The 16,483-nt window shown below is 40.2% G+C and overlaps 1 protein-coding gene across 3 annotated transcripts in view; it reads right to left on the reverse strand.

Moving 5' to 3' along the window:
- PAX3 (paired box 3) overlaps positions 1–16,483 on the reverse strand; it is a 101,280-nt gene that overhangs the window by 16,600 nt on the left and 68,197 nt on the right. For all 3 annotated transcript variants that reach the window (XM_008057706.1, XM_008057708.1, XM_008057705.1), the window contains exons 6-7: positions 5,534–5,699; positions 4,123–4,337 (exon numbers count right to left, since the gene is read on the reverse strand). In XM_008057706.1, the coding sequence (XP_008055897.1) occupies positions 4,123–4,337; positions 5,534–5,699 (381 nt within the window). The remainder of the gene's footprint in view (positions 1–4,122; positions 4,338–5,533; positions 5,700–16,483) is intronic.

Raw genomic sequence — 16,483 nt, forward strand, 5'->3', positions numbered from 1 at the left:
GAGAGAGATAGAGCCAACTTTTAATCCTATCAGTAACTCACTCTCATTTAGATGACTCTCTTACCTGGCTTCATTTTTCTCATAAGTAACATGGAAATATTCCCCAGATATTGCTGCTGGTTCCCTCAGAGCAAGAAAAACTCGCCAACAATTAAGTAGTGCACAGACCCTTTCAGCAACTCAAGGAAGAACACCAAAGTTTCTAAAGGTTTTTGTTAGCATTCTGAGATTTAGACTGTCATAAATACACACCAATCCATTGCTATTTTCTTTGACAGTCTGGACAAGCGTAACCTCCCTGAGTCGCTGTTTCACACCCACTCCTCAGGGCACTGAGACTTTTCCTGAGGAAAAGACTGAGGGCATCTATGATGTACCATTTGGCAAACAGCTCTGGTTCCAAGCTGTAAGAGAATCTTTGTTTGAGGGAGCAGATACGTTAGAGACGCTACACGAAATCTAACTACCATCACAAAATCCAACTACCAATCATACATACACACACATACACAGAGAATTTGGCCCTCCTTATGGTGTCTATTAATTCCTTGACAAGAAACTAGAAAGTCCATTCTACAATGGTTCACGTACATTCTAGTTCACGATTTCCAAATCTGAATGGTAAGCAATGCATCAGTTTCAATAACACGATGGAAAAAGTCAAATAGAATGCACAAATATTTTACATGTCACAGTCTCCACTGACGAGATCTACAATGAATTGACCAGAATGACTCAAAAATCTTTTATCCAATCCAATTTGAATCATAGATGGCAAAAGGCCTATGATGACATGCAAAAACAGGGAAGGCAAGATGAAAAGTTGTTACACGTCATGTTCCTAAAAGAAGCACAAGACCAAAAAAGAGCTAGAAGACAATTTGCAAAGATATCAAAAGTGATTTTCCTGGGGGAATTTCTTTCGACACTAAAGATATTTTTAAAAATGTTTTCCAGCCAGTCATGGTAGCTTACACCTGTAATCCTAGTACTTTGGAAAGCTGAGGTGGGAGGATTGTTTGAACCAGGTTTGAGACTAACCTGGGCAACATAGTGAGAATTCAAAAATAATAAAAAATAAAACAATTAGCTGGGCATCGTGGCACGCCCCTTCCTATAGTCCTAGCTACTCGGGAGGCTGAGGTGGGAGAATCCTCTGAGCCCAGGAGGTCAAGGTTGTGGTGAGTCATGATCATGGCATTATACTGCTGCCTGAGCAATGGAGTGACACCCTGGCTCAATTTTTTTAAGTCCCATTTTTCTATACTAGACACCCAGTGCATTTATTTTGGGGAGACGTTAAAAAGCTTAATGGAAACTAGACTTAACAAAAAGAATAATGTGAACCCACTAGTTCAGAAAACTATTCTCTACTAAATTTTTTTATAAAATAACTAAAACCTCCTGTGTCGATTTTGTCATGAAACCTGTTTCCTCTTCAATCAACTGTGCTTTAATAGACAAGATCCTAGACCAAGAGCCAAGAATCCAAGATTTTAGCCCCAATTCCTTCACTATCAGTCCCGTGACTGGCAGCAGGTAACAATGTATTTGGGCTTCAGCTGATTTATCTGCAGATTAGCTAAATCTGAGGAAGAAGACGTAGAAACGCAGGCTGAGAGGAAGAGGAGAAATGATAACATTAGTTCTGTTGTTAGTATTATACGATCCAAATACGCACTCTCTAATAAGCAGTGACTAAAGTCACCAGCCTCTCTTCAGTCACCTCTTTAGTTCACAGGTAAACCAGGTAATTATACATGAATTATTTGTTTCAAATTTTTTTCTTTACAGTATTTTTAATAAAGTCTGACAACCGAAAGTAATGTAGGCACCTTTTGTTCAAATAGAATGAGTCCAGAGAAGTGATAAATCCCAAAGGTTATAGAAATCTGAGTTCTAATCCCAATTCTCCTAGTTCATTGTTTTGGAAATATATTTGGCAAGATACTGATTCACTCATTGCCTTTTGTTCCCCAACTTTGCGGGAGGAAGTAAGGAGGAGCTTCATATTACTTGTCCCTCTTCTAATTCATTGGGATTGCTACAAGAACTAAGACAACATGAATTCCTAGTGGTGATTTGACGTGGAAACGTATGGTAGAAATGCAAAATATCCTGGAGATTGCAGTGTAATAAGTATGGAATTAACATAAGATATAGTAAAGAAATACAGGAAAATTGCCAGTGGAATTTTCCATTGATATTGGAATGATTCCCACCCTACCACCAACTCCGGAATCATAGCCAGGTTTCTTGAAGTCAAGGATTAATGGTCAGAAAATCAAGTTCTAGCAATTCCACGTATGGTAATAGTAATATAAAACAAAATAATGCACACCATGACATACACAATAATACACTTATAAGAAACTAGCAGTTTCGCTTATAGAATACACACTCATGTTATTTTTATTATGATTGAATAAAATAAAGTACTAAGAAACGCCAACAAAATCCTGGTGCTTACCTTACAGAAGCAGCTAGGCTGGGAGGTTACATTTATTAAAACTTTCCACCAAATCACATTCATAAAAAAGCTTTTCTATGGCTCAAAACTACTTTTAAAAATCTCAGAGATAACTACTTCTGATGTTACTTCTAAATTGTGGGAGAAGCTTATATGCTATGAATCTGGACTTTTAAAAGATGGCTATGAATATAAATCCATGATTTTCATGCAAAATCACATTCATAAATGCCAATACTTGGAAATTAAATGTATGAAAGTCCTGTGGGAAAGCACTTTCATTGTTTTCATGTTGTTATTTTTCAGTTGAGATTTAAAGCCACCTCTTTTTTTTTTTTTTAATCCCAGGATGTGCTATAGAAATCTATGAAACTTAATTACATTTACTGTTACAAAAAGGGATTTAAGAACTTTTGCCTTTAGGCAGAAATGTTTACTTCATTGCTTTTGCTATCCATTCTTTTCAACTCCTACAGCTTTGAACTCTTCAGCTGCTCAGAGTTATCACCGTTGCGCAGAGCTGAGGAACTCCACTCCCAAGACACACACCACAAGTTGAAGAAAACGAAGAAGGCAAAGATATACGAGTCGTTATTTTGGCCACCCTTTGTGCCATTAAAATCTCATTTTCTGCCTATTAGAATGCCCTCTTGGTGCTTAGGCAGCGGTGATAGTCAGTGATTAGTGTGTAATTGAGTATAATTGTCTTTTCACTTTTCATTTGTGTCATTCTGAGCTTCTCTCTGTTTTTCTAACCATCAAGAGGAAAAAGAGCGTTGAGAAAAGATAAAGCTGTTAAAACTCTCACTCTCAGCCCTGAAGAGATTCTCGATTGCAATTATAGATTGCAACCCTTTTGTGACATTTCTCCAAATTTAGCGGGCAGCTATCCTCACCACCTGGGCCAAACACTCTCTAATAAAATCAAGGGATCTGTATTTAAACAACTGCTAATAATGTCAACCTCAGACAGATGCCACATGTAGGAAATTTAACCAACCTTCTGACATGCAATTATCAAGGCAATTTATTAATATGATCTCCCCAGAAAAGCTCATAGTCCAATGCAAATTAGAAAAACAATTACAACATTCAAATATTTATATACTCCCAAAGAGCAGTCATTCTCCTAATTTGTGCATTTATAGCTCATTTATTCCAGAGTTTGTAGGCATCAGCTGGGTCCCTCTCCACATGACTTGTTTGCGTCCTCTCCAATGGTTTTGCCAAAGCTTTGGTGTTTTCTTATTGAGGTGATTTTGCGCTAAACCCCATTAGCTGACCAAATACCATTTAAAACAAAAAGCAAAATGAGAAAAAAAAAACAAAAAACTGCCAATGTTTGTGAACTTCTCAACCAGAGGCCAGAAGTAGAGCAGAGAAGACAATACACAACAAATACCTTCACAGTTAAGTATAAGCAGTCTCCATGATCACATCAAAAATCTCTTGAATTTTAAGTCTAAGCTACAACTTTTGATGCAGCCAGCAAGAAGGGTGGAGAGAAAGGAAACTAGAAAACTGAAATCATGTGGCTTGTATAAAGAATACATTATGGTTTAAATTTGGCAATTCATTACACTACCGCCTCAGGGAATTGACTATTGGTTCTGGTATACAGCAAATCGTCTGTCTAGAAACACGGGACTGACCTGAGGTGAAAGGCCATTGCCAATGGCGGGGTTCATGGGGTTGGAAGGCCCCGACGGAGGCACAAAGCTGTCTGTATAGCTGGAAAATCCATGCCTGGTGCTGGGGAGGCAGTAGGCAGAGCTGCTGTCCGGGTTGGAAGGAATAGTACTTTGGTGTACGGTGCTTGGAGGAAGTGGTTGAGGTCTGTGAACAGTGCTGCTGGGATCCGACACGGCTGAAATGAAAAAGTTCGTCAGAAGTCAAGTTTCTTTGAAGGCCAGCAAATAAAGTTCAGTGCAAAAGTTCACAAGTCACCAAGCCATCGGGAGTATGTATCGGTCAGATCGAATGTTCATCTCAAACTTCTTTTCTCAACATGCAGGTATAGAATCACTCCTAACAAATATAGTTACTCTATCTCTGCACATATTTGCAAGTTCATGACTATGTATATACTTTTATGACACATTCACCTAGAATACAAACACAGAAATCATATTAGCAATGCTGACAAGCCTATTTTGGTAGTGAATGTTATTAATGAAAATGAGAATTAACCAATAGGCAAATTAGTCAATATAAGGACTGCAATTCTCAAATTTCTTACCAAGTATACTTTTAAAGCACATAAATACTAGCATCATGATATCGTTTCAACAAATGCCTGGAATGCTATCTTTCCTCATTCAAAATAACTGAGTCTTACAATTTAACATTATCCCATTCACTTCTACATGCTAACAAATAGTGACTTTTCCAAAATTTGCCTTCCCTCTCTTCCTCCTGAAGTTAGCAACCATTATAGAACTCCAGTTAGTTACAAACTGGAATAAAACATAGAGATAAAATCTTTTTTTTGTTCTGAGTTGGAGTCTCACTCTGTCGCCCAGACTGGAGTGCAGTGGCCACTCCCGGCCACCGCAGCCTCGACCTGCTAGGCTCCGGCGATCCTTCCGCCTCAGCCTTCCAAGTAGCCGGAACTACAGGCGCACGCTACCACGCCTGGCTGATTTTTTTATTTATTGTAGAGATGAGGTCTCGCTGCCCAGGCGGGTCTCGAACCCGCGGGCTCAGGCAATCCATTCACCTCAACCTCCCAAAGGCGCGGGATTACAGGCTGAGCCACCGAGCCCAGCGAGATCAAATTTTAACAAAAAAGTCCCATGTTTGCTTAAGAAGTTATTTTGTTGGAAAATACTGCAGTGGTATCATATTACAACACAGTTTAGCTAGAGAGACTCAGATACATCATAGAGCAAATTGTGTTTCTGAAATGTAGTAGGTAACATCCAGGACAACGTAATGTAATATACTTAACACACAAACAACATTGATGTCAGCATCGCAGAAGGATTTCACTTGTATAAAATATTCACCCGAGAAAGCAATTTAGAAGTTACATTTTAACTCCTTGACTCTCTTCCTCTATACCTTGTGGAATAGACGTGGGCTGGTAAGAGGTCTCCGACAGCTGGTATGTTGGCAGAGTCGGCATGGCAGTGGGAGGGAACCCCCCCGGAATGAGATGGTTGAAAGCCATCAGTTGATTGGCCCCAGCTTGTTTCCTCCATCTTGCACGGCGGTTGCTAAACCAGACCTATGGATTTAATTTAACATTTGAGGATTTCACTGATGAAATATAAGTACATTCTTAATGAATTTTTCATGCTAAAACAGATTAAAGGGCCCTCACTGACAGGGCAAATAGATGCAAGAGCTCTCCACCTTCTGTGTTGTTTGGGAGAATTGTCAGGAGAGAAAGGAGAACTAAATGTCAGGGGTCACTGGAGGGGCTTCAAGGACCCTTCATGGTCTTCCAACAGCCCCCATGAACCTTGTGATGACGATGAGCAGGAGTAGGACCAACAGGAACTCCCCACTACGTCCATCAACACCCACCCACTTTCATATGTTACTGCCTTTTAGGGAGGATCCATGAGCCTCTTAACCCCTACATGACACATGTCCTAAATTTGGCCTTGCCTATTACATCAAACCTTGTATTTTATGTTCTTATCAATCTATCTCAATATTTCTATGGCCATTATGGGTATAACTCCTAGATAGTTATTATAAATTGAACAGAAGGACATATAGAGTCGTTTTACTATCTCTTTCAAAGTATGAGACATCGCACTGATTTCAGTGGAAATAAACGCCAAAGAGGTGTTTCAAAAAAAATGTAAGCATTTGTAATCCAAAAGAATTGGCTTATTATTTCTTTCAACAACATAAGCACCTAAGGTATTCTGTGTCAAACACTATGCTAGCCAGGTACGTTCAGAAAAACTCGATGCAGTTTAACAAAATGTCTTCAAGGAATTAAAAGTCCAAGTATTTTGTATGAGTCAGTGGAGAGAAAGGACAATCATAGCAGCAAGAAATATAATTGAACATCTGAAACATTGAAAAATAGTGACACATGACCTTTAATAGGCCCCATGATCTTGCCCACCTCTTACATCTGCAGAGTTTAAATGTGGGACTTGGAGTGGTTTTTCTAGGGAGCACACATTTCCTTGACCATGAGAGGATTTCTACCAACTGAAATATATTATTTTTGTTTGTTTGTTTTTGTTTAGTAGGAGTCTCACTCTGTCGTCTAGACTGGAGTCCAGTGGCATGCTCACAGCCACCGCAGCCTCGACATGCTGGGCTCCAGGGATCCCTCCGCCTCAGCCTTCCAAGCAGCTGGAACCATAGGCACGTGCACCACACCCGGCTAAGTTTTTTATTTATTGTAGAGATGAGGTCTTGCCAAGTTGCCCAGGCTGGTCTCAAACCCTGAGCTCAGGCAATCCTCTTGCCTCCGCCTCCCAAAGTGCTGGGATTACAGTGAAATATAGTCTAATTCCTACAGCAAAGTTCATTGAAACTTAATTTGAAGAACACGGTGCTTGCGGTTGGAGGGATAAAAGGGGAATGAGGTAGGATCCAGCACACCCAGTAGCTTCCTGTCTTGTCTGCATGACATTCGCAGAACAGTTGAGACCCAAATAATTGCTCACTAGAGAATCTGAAACACTTTAAAGTAGAAGCTTATCTCAAAGTTTGGATGTGATTTTGATGAGAGATGACTCCAGATGGAGGTGACAGTTCCAGAGCAGAAAAACTTGGCTTGCTCCAGGAGACCAGCTTGTCTAAAAAAGATGAGACCTGATCTTATAGAACAAGGTTAACAATTATAAAACTTAATCGTAACTTTTAAAGTCATATAATTTAAGAGAGGAAAAAAGATTTCTCCCTTCTGGAGCAGGAAAGCCCGAATTAACAAGAGCTTTGCCAAGGCATCTGCTCAAACTTTGTTACTCTCTCAAGCATTTGTTTGAAAAGAGGATTTTGTATTCTCTCGTCATTGTTGCAGTACACTGTAAGGAAAACTGAACTTCCTCAAAATATCAACATTTAATACTCCTTACGTTTCCAACAGGAAAAGGAGGTAAGTCAATATTTTCCCATGTTGATACCTAATTGAATTAGAGTTTTACTTAACTTAATAAATTGCCACCTGGGGTAATAGAGCCATGAACAGAACTCAATTTCAGGTCGGCATCAATTGTGCTTTCTCACTGCAAGTTTGCATGCCTGTGACGAAGACTCTCAGAGGTATTAGGGTAAGAAAACCATTTTCAAAAATGTTATAGGAACAAACTGTGTTAGCTGGGGAAGCTGTGAGTGGGAAATTAGGGTCATGCTTATGCCTGATAGCATGATACCGCAGCACACACTGTGTGGTATTTTGTATTATATATTGCATTTTATAAAACTTCAAAATTAGGGAGGCACTCCTGGCTCAGATGAGGTAGCTTCCCACACTATTTAGACAAAATATGTGCAGTGTGTCTCCAGCTTTATATACTAGGCTGGCAGGAGAATTGAACTTCCAAAAGTTTGATGTAACTTTACTCATGCAGATGTATTATCCTCAATTCCACTGGTTCTTTTTTTATTAAGAACTCAGAAACTTACACTTTGGCTGTTGACAAAGCATGTTGCCAACCTTTCTGCGCCAACTGCCTTCTGTAACCTTTAGATAAGTAAACCCGGAGAGTACCTATGCCTTCTCTCTCCATCAGTCTCAACCAGCTGTTGATTCAAGGTTCATTATAACTCCATCACAGCCCAGTTTTTAAAATCAAAATTGTCAGCCGGGCTCGGTGGCTCAGCCTGTAATCCCGCACCTTTGGGAGGCCGAGGTGAGTGGATTTCCTGAGCCTGCGGGTTCGAGACCCACTTGGGCAGCGAGACCTCATCTCTACAATAAATCAAAAAACCAGCCGGGCGTGGTAGCGCATGCCTGTAATTCTGGCTACTCGGAAGGCTGAGGTGGAAGGATCGCCGGAGCCCAGCAGGTCAAGGCTGCGGTGGTTGGTAGCGGCCACTGCACTCCAGTCTGGGCGACAGAGTGAGACTCCAACTCAAAAAATATATAAATCAAATCAAATCAAATCAAAATTGTCTTTGCTCAAATAGTAAAGAAGAAGAAGAAACATCATGGTTTTCTACAAATATCTTCAAAAGATGGAATCCAAACAGACTATGGATATAAGAGTTTGAGGGTTTGTTTTCATTTTTTCTAAAATGATACAAATAAGTATTGAAGAAAGTGAATAAACACGCCAGGAATTGGATTTTCAAATTCTTATATCTGCTATATAGTATCTATTCTATCTACAATAAAAAAAATGAAGAGAAATAGTTGGGAAGTAATCTTTCCTGAAAAACAAACCTTCAGCAGGAGGTTCAAGGGATTCCCAAAGGAAGGAACTTAAACGTTGTTTAAATTTAGGCTAAGTAAATCCAGAGGGCTATTTCTGACAGAACTCAGTGAGGACTGGCTTGTCTCTGATCATTTGACCAGATTTTTTTTTTTTATCATCTTACCATTGCCAGCCTTCTGCATTTCCTAGAACCTGCTGAGTCTGCCAAAAGAAGCATTAAAGGAAAAATATACTGAAGCTACAAATTAGGAAGTAGCCTTTGCCTTCTTTATGGCCTGAAACTCAGAAAAGACATAGCTTCTATTTCTAGTAGAAAAAAGAAATGTGCCCTTGAAATAACCTTCATTTTCAATAACCAATGGACCAAGCACTGTGATCCTGAGATGCTGTTATCATCTCAAATTTAACTGAAATTTCCTTGATACCCAGAAGTCTTGGATAACTCTTTCAACATTGACTCACTAATTCCTAACAGACAATCAATGAATAATCTACGAAATAACATATGTGCATGTATAATACTGAATAAGTTCATGTAAAATAGATGGAGGGTGTTTATAACTCATTGGCTATGATTACTTGGAATTTTTAGTTATTTTGAAAAAAACAGCAGTAGCAATAGAGGCAAATTGGCCTTTGATTGATGTTCTAGGAGAAAATAGAAGTTTTCCACCAATGTCTTTGCTATTAGGGCAAAAAGAACAAGTTTTACAAAATGGATTACCTAACTGGTTAAATGTAATTCTATGATCTATAATTCAATGTAATTTCACAATCCCCACACAAGAGTATCTGGCCTCCCACACCACACTTAGCAAGGTAAGAAAGTAGGGACAGGAGACACGAGTTGGTTGGTAACCTACTATTAGGCATAGTTAATTGTCTGTAATTGCATGTATGGTATCACAATACATCAAAATTCCTCCTCAGAGTAAGTCGTTCTTTCACTTGAAGTACAACCTGGTTCATTCTCATCAGCCTTCTGGACTTTTTCCTACTTGTATGTCTCTCTATTAAGCCCTTCCATAAAGCCACATTTGTGGCTTTTTAAAAATGATCTTTAGATGTATTTCTGGAGTAGTATGACGTCCAATAATTTTTGTTAAGCGAAATTTAAACAGGTTGACAGAGCCTGCATAACATCATGATAACTAGGGGAAAAAAGATAATGTATAGTAAAAGAAGAAAAAGATTCTCAGCCGGGCGTGGTGGCTCAAGCCTATTATCTCAGCACTTTGGGAGGCCAAGGTGAGAAGAATGCCTGAGTCCAGGGATTTGAGACCAGCCTAGACAATTTGGTGAGACCTCATCTCTACAATAAATAATTTTTTAAAAAATTAGCAGGCCGTGATGGTATACGCCTATAGTTCCAGTTACCTGGAAGGCTGAGGTAGAAGAACATCTGAGCCCAGCAGATCAAGGCTGCTGTGGCTGTGAGCATGCCACTGCACTCCAGCCTGGGCAACAGAGTGAGACTCCAACTCAAAAAAAAAAAAAAGATTTTCATAAATTTTTCTCTTCATAAGTAAGTAAAACAATTTATTCAGACTCCCCCACAATACAAGTTGGGAAAAACTTAGTACTTTCCACAGGCAAGATACAGTGATACTTTTTTATTCACATGGGTACAGTGCAGACTAGGCAAAAAGTAAATCCCAGCTTCCTCACTTACTATTTCTGCGACCCAGAACAATTTGCTTTCTATCTAGAAATCTCTGTGTTTCCATCTGCTAAATGGGGACTATAAAAAGTTACCTCACAAGATTGATGTGACAATTAAAAAATACAGTACAATCAAAGCACTTAAAAATGCCTAGAAGATATTATGTTCAATAAATGTTAGCTACTAAGTAAAAAGTTTCACATTGATATTTTCAACTAAGAAAACCAAGAGTTAAAGTCTTGCTTTGTTTCCTTCGCTTTGTGATGTACTACTTTTGTGCCAATGAGTAAACAGGGAAGTACCCAGAGAACACCTCAAATAATTGAAAGCCAGTTTGACTTGAATGGAGACATAGGTCAAATCTGCTTCCAAGTTTCACGGATTAGTGCTAATTGTCCTATGGTGTAAGCCTAATTTTGTCCATCAATAAATCACGGGTTCACTTTTTTTGGTCTTGTCCTCAAAGGCACTTTAACCTACATTATTAAAGATGGATTATTTCAAGTGCAATTTGACAAATGGGGAGAGAACATAATACTTAATCCTTAGAAAGAGAATTCACATTACTATAAAATGCTTGATAAAACATTAGATTTAGGATGTCTAATGCTGCAATGCCAAGTACTGTACTTTCCTGTAAGTACGTTTAGGACAAGCCGTTCGCTGCCCTGGCGCTTCTCCTTTGCTCCCTTCTCTTTCTATGCCATGCTGTCCTCTGCCTTTCTGTCACAGCTGCTCTCCAGCTTTGGCCACTGTGTGGAGAGGAGGTTGGGAACAGGATGGGCAGGGTTGGTGAAAAAGGAATGCCATGGTCTCATACATGTCAAAAGACCATGGACATACACAAAAGCAGTCAACTGCATCTTGATACATCCTGTCAACTCTGAAATATACAGATCTGTTAAGTAGCTTTAAATCGCCATAGGGCTTCTCTGAGAATCTCAAATAACGGATGCTATAAGAGTCCTGAGAAATTATGAAATCTTTAATATGGGGGTGGGGGAAGATGGTATTTGAGAATATGATGAATAACAGGGCCCCTTTTCCTAGTTAACAGTTGCACACACACACACACATACACACAGAGAGAGAGATACAAAATTTTGTGTGCAAATCTCAAGTCTCCTAGATATCCTGAAGTCCATCCATGATTATCCTGGAGGTCCATGGACTCAGGCTGAGATCACCTAATCTAACCTACCCTATATTTCTAAAATTAAAACAAACGAACTAAAAAAACCACTGAAGCTCAGCAGTTGTACAACAAGATTAAGTGACTTGCTTCACAAGCATTTTTGACAAACTGGTACCAAAATCCACATCTTCTGACTCCTAATTAAATGCCATTTCCACAAGTAGCTTCCTTTCCTGTCTTCCAATATTTTAGTGGATAAAGAGACTGATTCTTTCCTACTTTATGGGATTCTTAGATGGAGTATTTAACTAAAACTTTTACCCACCACAAATATTTGCAAGTGATTCTTTCTCACAAAACGTTAATGCTTGTCATTATTTGCAAAACAACAACTACCCTAAAGCCTCAATTCCTCAACCAACTCATCTCTGACAAAGCCTCCAACAACCAACACTGGAGAGAGGAGAACCTATTCAGTAAATGGTGCTGGGAAAACTGGCTGACCACATGCAGAAGATTGAAACAGGACCCCTACCTATCGCCATACACAAAAATTAACTCTAAATGGATCAAAGACCTAAATGTAAAACCAAACTATAAGAATCTTAGAAAACACAGGAAGCACCCTTATGGAAATTGGAACTGGTAACCAATTCCTATTCAGAACTCTAAAGACCAATACCTTAAGAAATAAGATAGGCCAGTGAGACCTCATCAAACTAATGAGCTTCTACAAAGCAAAATAAACCATCAAGAGAGCAGGTGGACAGCCCACAGAATGGGAAAAAATATTTGCCAACTGTATATCTGACAAAGGCCTAATATCTAGGCTCTACAAGGAATATCTAGGCTCTACAAGGCAGTCAAACGCGCTAAAAAGAAAAAAACAAACAGCCCCATTAAAAAGTGGGCAAAAGACATGAATAGACACTTCTCAAAAACCACATTGAGATACCACCTAACCCCAGTAAGAATGGCCATCATTAATAAAACAAACAACAGATGCTGGCAAGGATGTGGTAAAAAAAGGAACGCTTCTACACTGGCTGGTGGGAATGCAAACTAGTACAACCTCTCTGGAAGACAGTGTGACAATTTCTGAAAGAATTAGAAATTGACCTTCCATATGACTCAGCAATTCCCCTATTGGGAATATACCCAGAAGAACTCAAATCATTCTACAAAAAAGATACCTGCACCCGTATATTTGTTGCTCTCTATTCACAATAGCAAAAACATGGAACCAACCATGTTGCCCATTGAAGCTGGCCTGGATTTTAAAAATGTGGTGCATATACACAATGGAATATTATGCAGCCATAAAGAAAGACAAACCAGGCAGCAACTTGGATGGACTTGGAGTCAATCATACTCAGTGATCTATCACAGAAACAAAGAACACTACCATATATTCTCACGCGTAAGCGGACCTTGAACAATTATGATACTATAAGAAAGGGATTGGCAGTAGTGGGCAACTATCAGAGGAGGGGGGTGGGATTGGCAGTTAAGGGAAACTGCTAGGGGAGGGAGGGGCATACCTCATCAACAAGAGTACCTGCATAATCAACATTTGTATACCTAACCCTGAATTGTACCCCACATCTTTATAATTTAAAATAAATAAATAAATAACAGCTACCCTGATGAATTAAGCAAATCTTTTTTTTTTTTTTTTTTTGAGTTGAAGTCTCACTCTGTCGCCCAGACTGGAGTGCAGTGGCATGCTCCTGGCCACCACAGCCTCGACCTGCTGGGCTCCGGCGATCCTTCCGCCTCAGCCTTCCAAGTAGCTGGAACTACAGGCGCGTGCTACCATACCTGGCTAATTTTTTTTTTTAATTTATTGTAGAGATGAGGTCTCGCCAAGTTGCCTGGGTGGGTCTCAAACCCGCGGGCTGAGGCAATCCACACACCTCGGTCTCCCAAAGCACGGGATTACAGGCTGAATCACCGAGCCTGGCAGCAAATCTTTTTTTTAACTTGTAGTTTTGTTATTACTAGACAAATAGTCTTTGGCATACAACATTTCTTAGATCATGTACTCAGATTTAGCTATGATAAACACAACATAGCTGCAGTCCAAATGAATTTTTAAAAGTAACTGACAAAGGCCTAAGTTATTATAGCTTTAGTCTCATCTCTATACAGAAGAGTCTAGAAATATTTTTCCTCAGGAAAAGAAAAATGGAATGTAGACATGGTTTGGTTGAGTTTGGTGTTTGGTTTTCCCAGGTGCCACAAATTAAACTGACTCACACTTTCTGGCTATCACTCAAACTGAGTTGACTTTGCTACTGCTTTCCCAGATCCTTCTAAAAACTAAAGGATTTTCATCTGGCATTTTAATCAGTGATTAACTACTCCCTTCTTTTTCCTGCTGGGTTAAGTAAAAGATCCATATGCTGGGTGTTCTAGGGAATTTGTTAGGCTGTAGATCACAGCCATGGTGCAAGACATGATGTGTCTCAAGGGAACTCAGGAAGCCATAAGGAATGTAAAGAGTCACCGGGTTAAAGCCACATTAAGACAGCTGTTACGTTAATGAGGGTCTTCTTTGCAAAAGAGGTCACTGTATAGAAAAATATGAACTACTCTTTATTGGTTTGATCCCATGTCCTCTGAAAGTTAAAGGGCCATTATTATTATCCTTTGACATTAATTGGGCCAGCTGAGAATTCTGGGTACTGTACAAGCTACTGGGTTTGAAATTTATTCTGTCCCCTTTCTTGGTTTGATAAAGACAGGAATGAGGAAGAATAACACAATACTCTTTTCAGTTTTTCATCACCCTCCTTGTCTGATCTCTTTAAAATAAATGTTTGAGTTTTTTGACTCATATTGAGTTCAGAGGTGATATTCGACTTATCTTAAGAACAGATCTATCTTGTAGGCTTGGCCAGCTGTAGAGTACAGGGGCCAAATCCTGAAATACAGGAAACACTCAATAGACAAATGATCAGACCTCACTTAACATGTAAACCAGGCAATTACAGAATTATAATAAAAGCAAAATAGATTTGAAGTACATATTATTGTGACATTGCTATACATTATGTTACAGTATTATAATACTACTGAATTCCTCTGCCTACTTCATTGGGATACAGAGTTCCTCCCCATTACACAGTATAGAAGTCAACTTTATTAACCTCAAATCATGATAACATATTAATATTAGTGTTATGCTAGCACAATATTAATATCCATATTAATAGAATAACTATAATATGATTATATGACTCTATTCATACTACATTAATATACATATTAATATATTATGACTTGTGGTTAATTTCATTTCTGTACTCTGCAGTGGGAGAAATATTCTGTATCACAATGAAATGGGTTCAATAGTTCCAACTTCAGAGTATCAACCCCGTGAACCTGGGTGTATCTGTGCTTCTTCCCTTTCTCACCCTGCTACCCACCTCTGGCTTACACAGCCAGTTGCCTGTGTTCCAGCTCTGAGCGCCCTCTACCACCATTCCTTTCTTGCCATTCCCACAGCCACTATTTCACGCCAAGCCCCCAGTGTCCATCATGTCAAGTGTGAGCTAGCTAGCCTGAAACCCAACGCCTCCACAGGATGTCTCAGTCCAACTACCAAGTCACAGTTTTTCTACCAACCTGCCACTACTAACACTCTAACCAAACTGCACTGTTCACTGTTCTCTCGAGATGACTGAAATGAAAATGAAAGATCACCTTATATGTAACCCATGCACTGCCAATTCTCTGTCTTTGCTCTGACAATTACTAGGATACTCTCCTCACCCTCCTTGTCCAATGAACATCCACCTCGCCTAGAAAGTCCATATTAAATCTTCCCTCTTCTTGTGCCTCTCTTGTTTACCTGAAGATCACATTTTTCTCATCTCCCATTGCACTTTTTCTCTCTCTTTCAGCATTTATCGTATCTGCTTTGTTTTTAAATTATTTGAACTTTATTCTACTTTATTCCTCATATTAGACTGCAGCTTTTTGAAAGAACCATTTCCATTCATCTTAGCGTTCCTTGAGTTTCCTAACACTGTGATTATCACATGGAAAGCTGAATAAAAACAATCACTGGGCTCTGCAGCCTGGAAGAGGCTATTTCTGTAAAATTCTGTAATAGGAGAGTCAATGAGGTGCATATATGAAAATGTTGATCAATCTAGGGATCGTGTCAACTGACTAGTTCACTGCTGAGTCCTCAGCCTGACTTTGACTCTGAAAGTCAAGTATCTGGGAAAAACACACAACATTTCCAAATAAAGTAACTTAATTTCTGGGGAGGTAAGAAGTCCTGGATACCCTAAGGCAGGGGTCCCCAACCGCCCGCCCCCCAGGCTGTGGATCAGTAGCGGTCCACAGCCTTATAAGAACTGGGCCTCGGCGGGGCTCTGTGGCTCAGCCTCTAAGTCCAGCATTTCGGGAGGCGGAGGCGAGTGAATGGCCTGAGCCGGCGGGTTCGAGACCCGCCAGGGCAATTTGGCGAGATCTCGTCTCTACAATCAATCGGAAATTAGCCGGGCGTGGTAGCGCGTGCCTGTCGTTCCAGCCACCTGGAAGGCTGAGGCGGAAGGTTCGCCGGAGGAGCCTAGCAGGTCGGGGCTTGGGTGGGTCGTGAGCGTGCCACTGCACTCCAGCCTGGGCGACGGAGGGAGACCCCGCCTCAAATCCCGCCTCCCAGCTGGAAGTGAGTGGCGGGCGCGTGGAGCTCCGCCTCCTGTCCGATCAGCCCCAGCGTTCGAGTCTCCTAGGAGCACGATTCCCTGTCGTGAACCGCGCCTGCGAGGGATCTAGGTTGCGCTCCCGTTTGAGAATCTAATGCCGGATAAGTCCCCTCCCTTCGCCCCCCCCTCCCACCTCAACCC

This window comes from Carlito syrichta, unplaced genomic scaffold, assembly GCF_000164805.1.
Source record: "Carlito syrichta isolate Samal-C Ts95f unplaced genomic scaffold, Tarsius_syrichta-2.0.1 Scaffold303111, whole genome shotgun sequence".
NCBI lineage: Eukaryota > Metazoa > Chordata > Mammalia > Primates > Tarsiidae > Carlito > Carlito syrichta.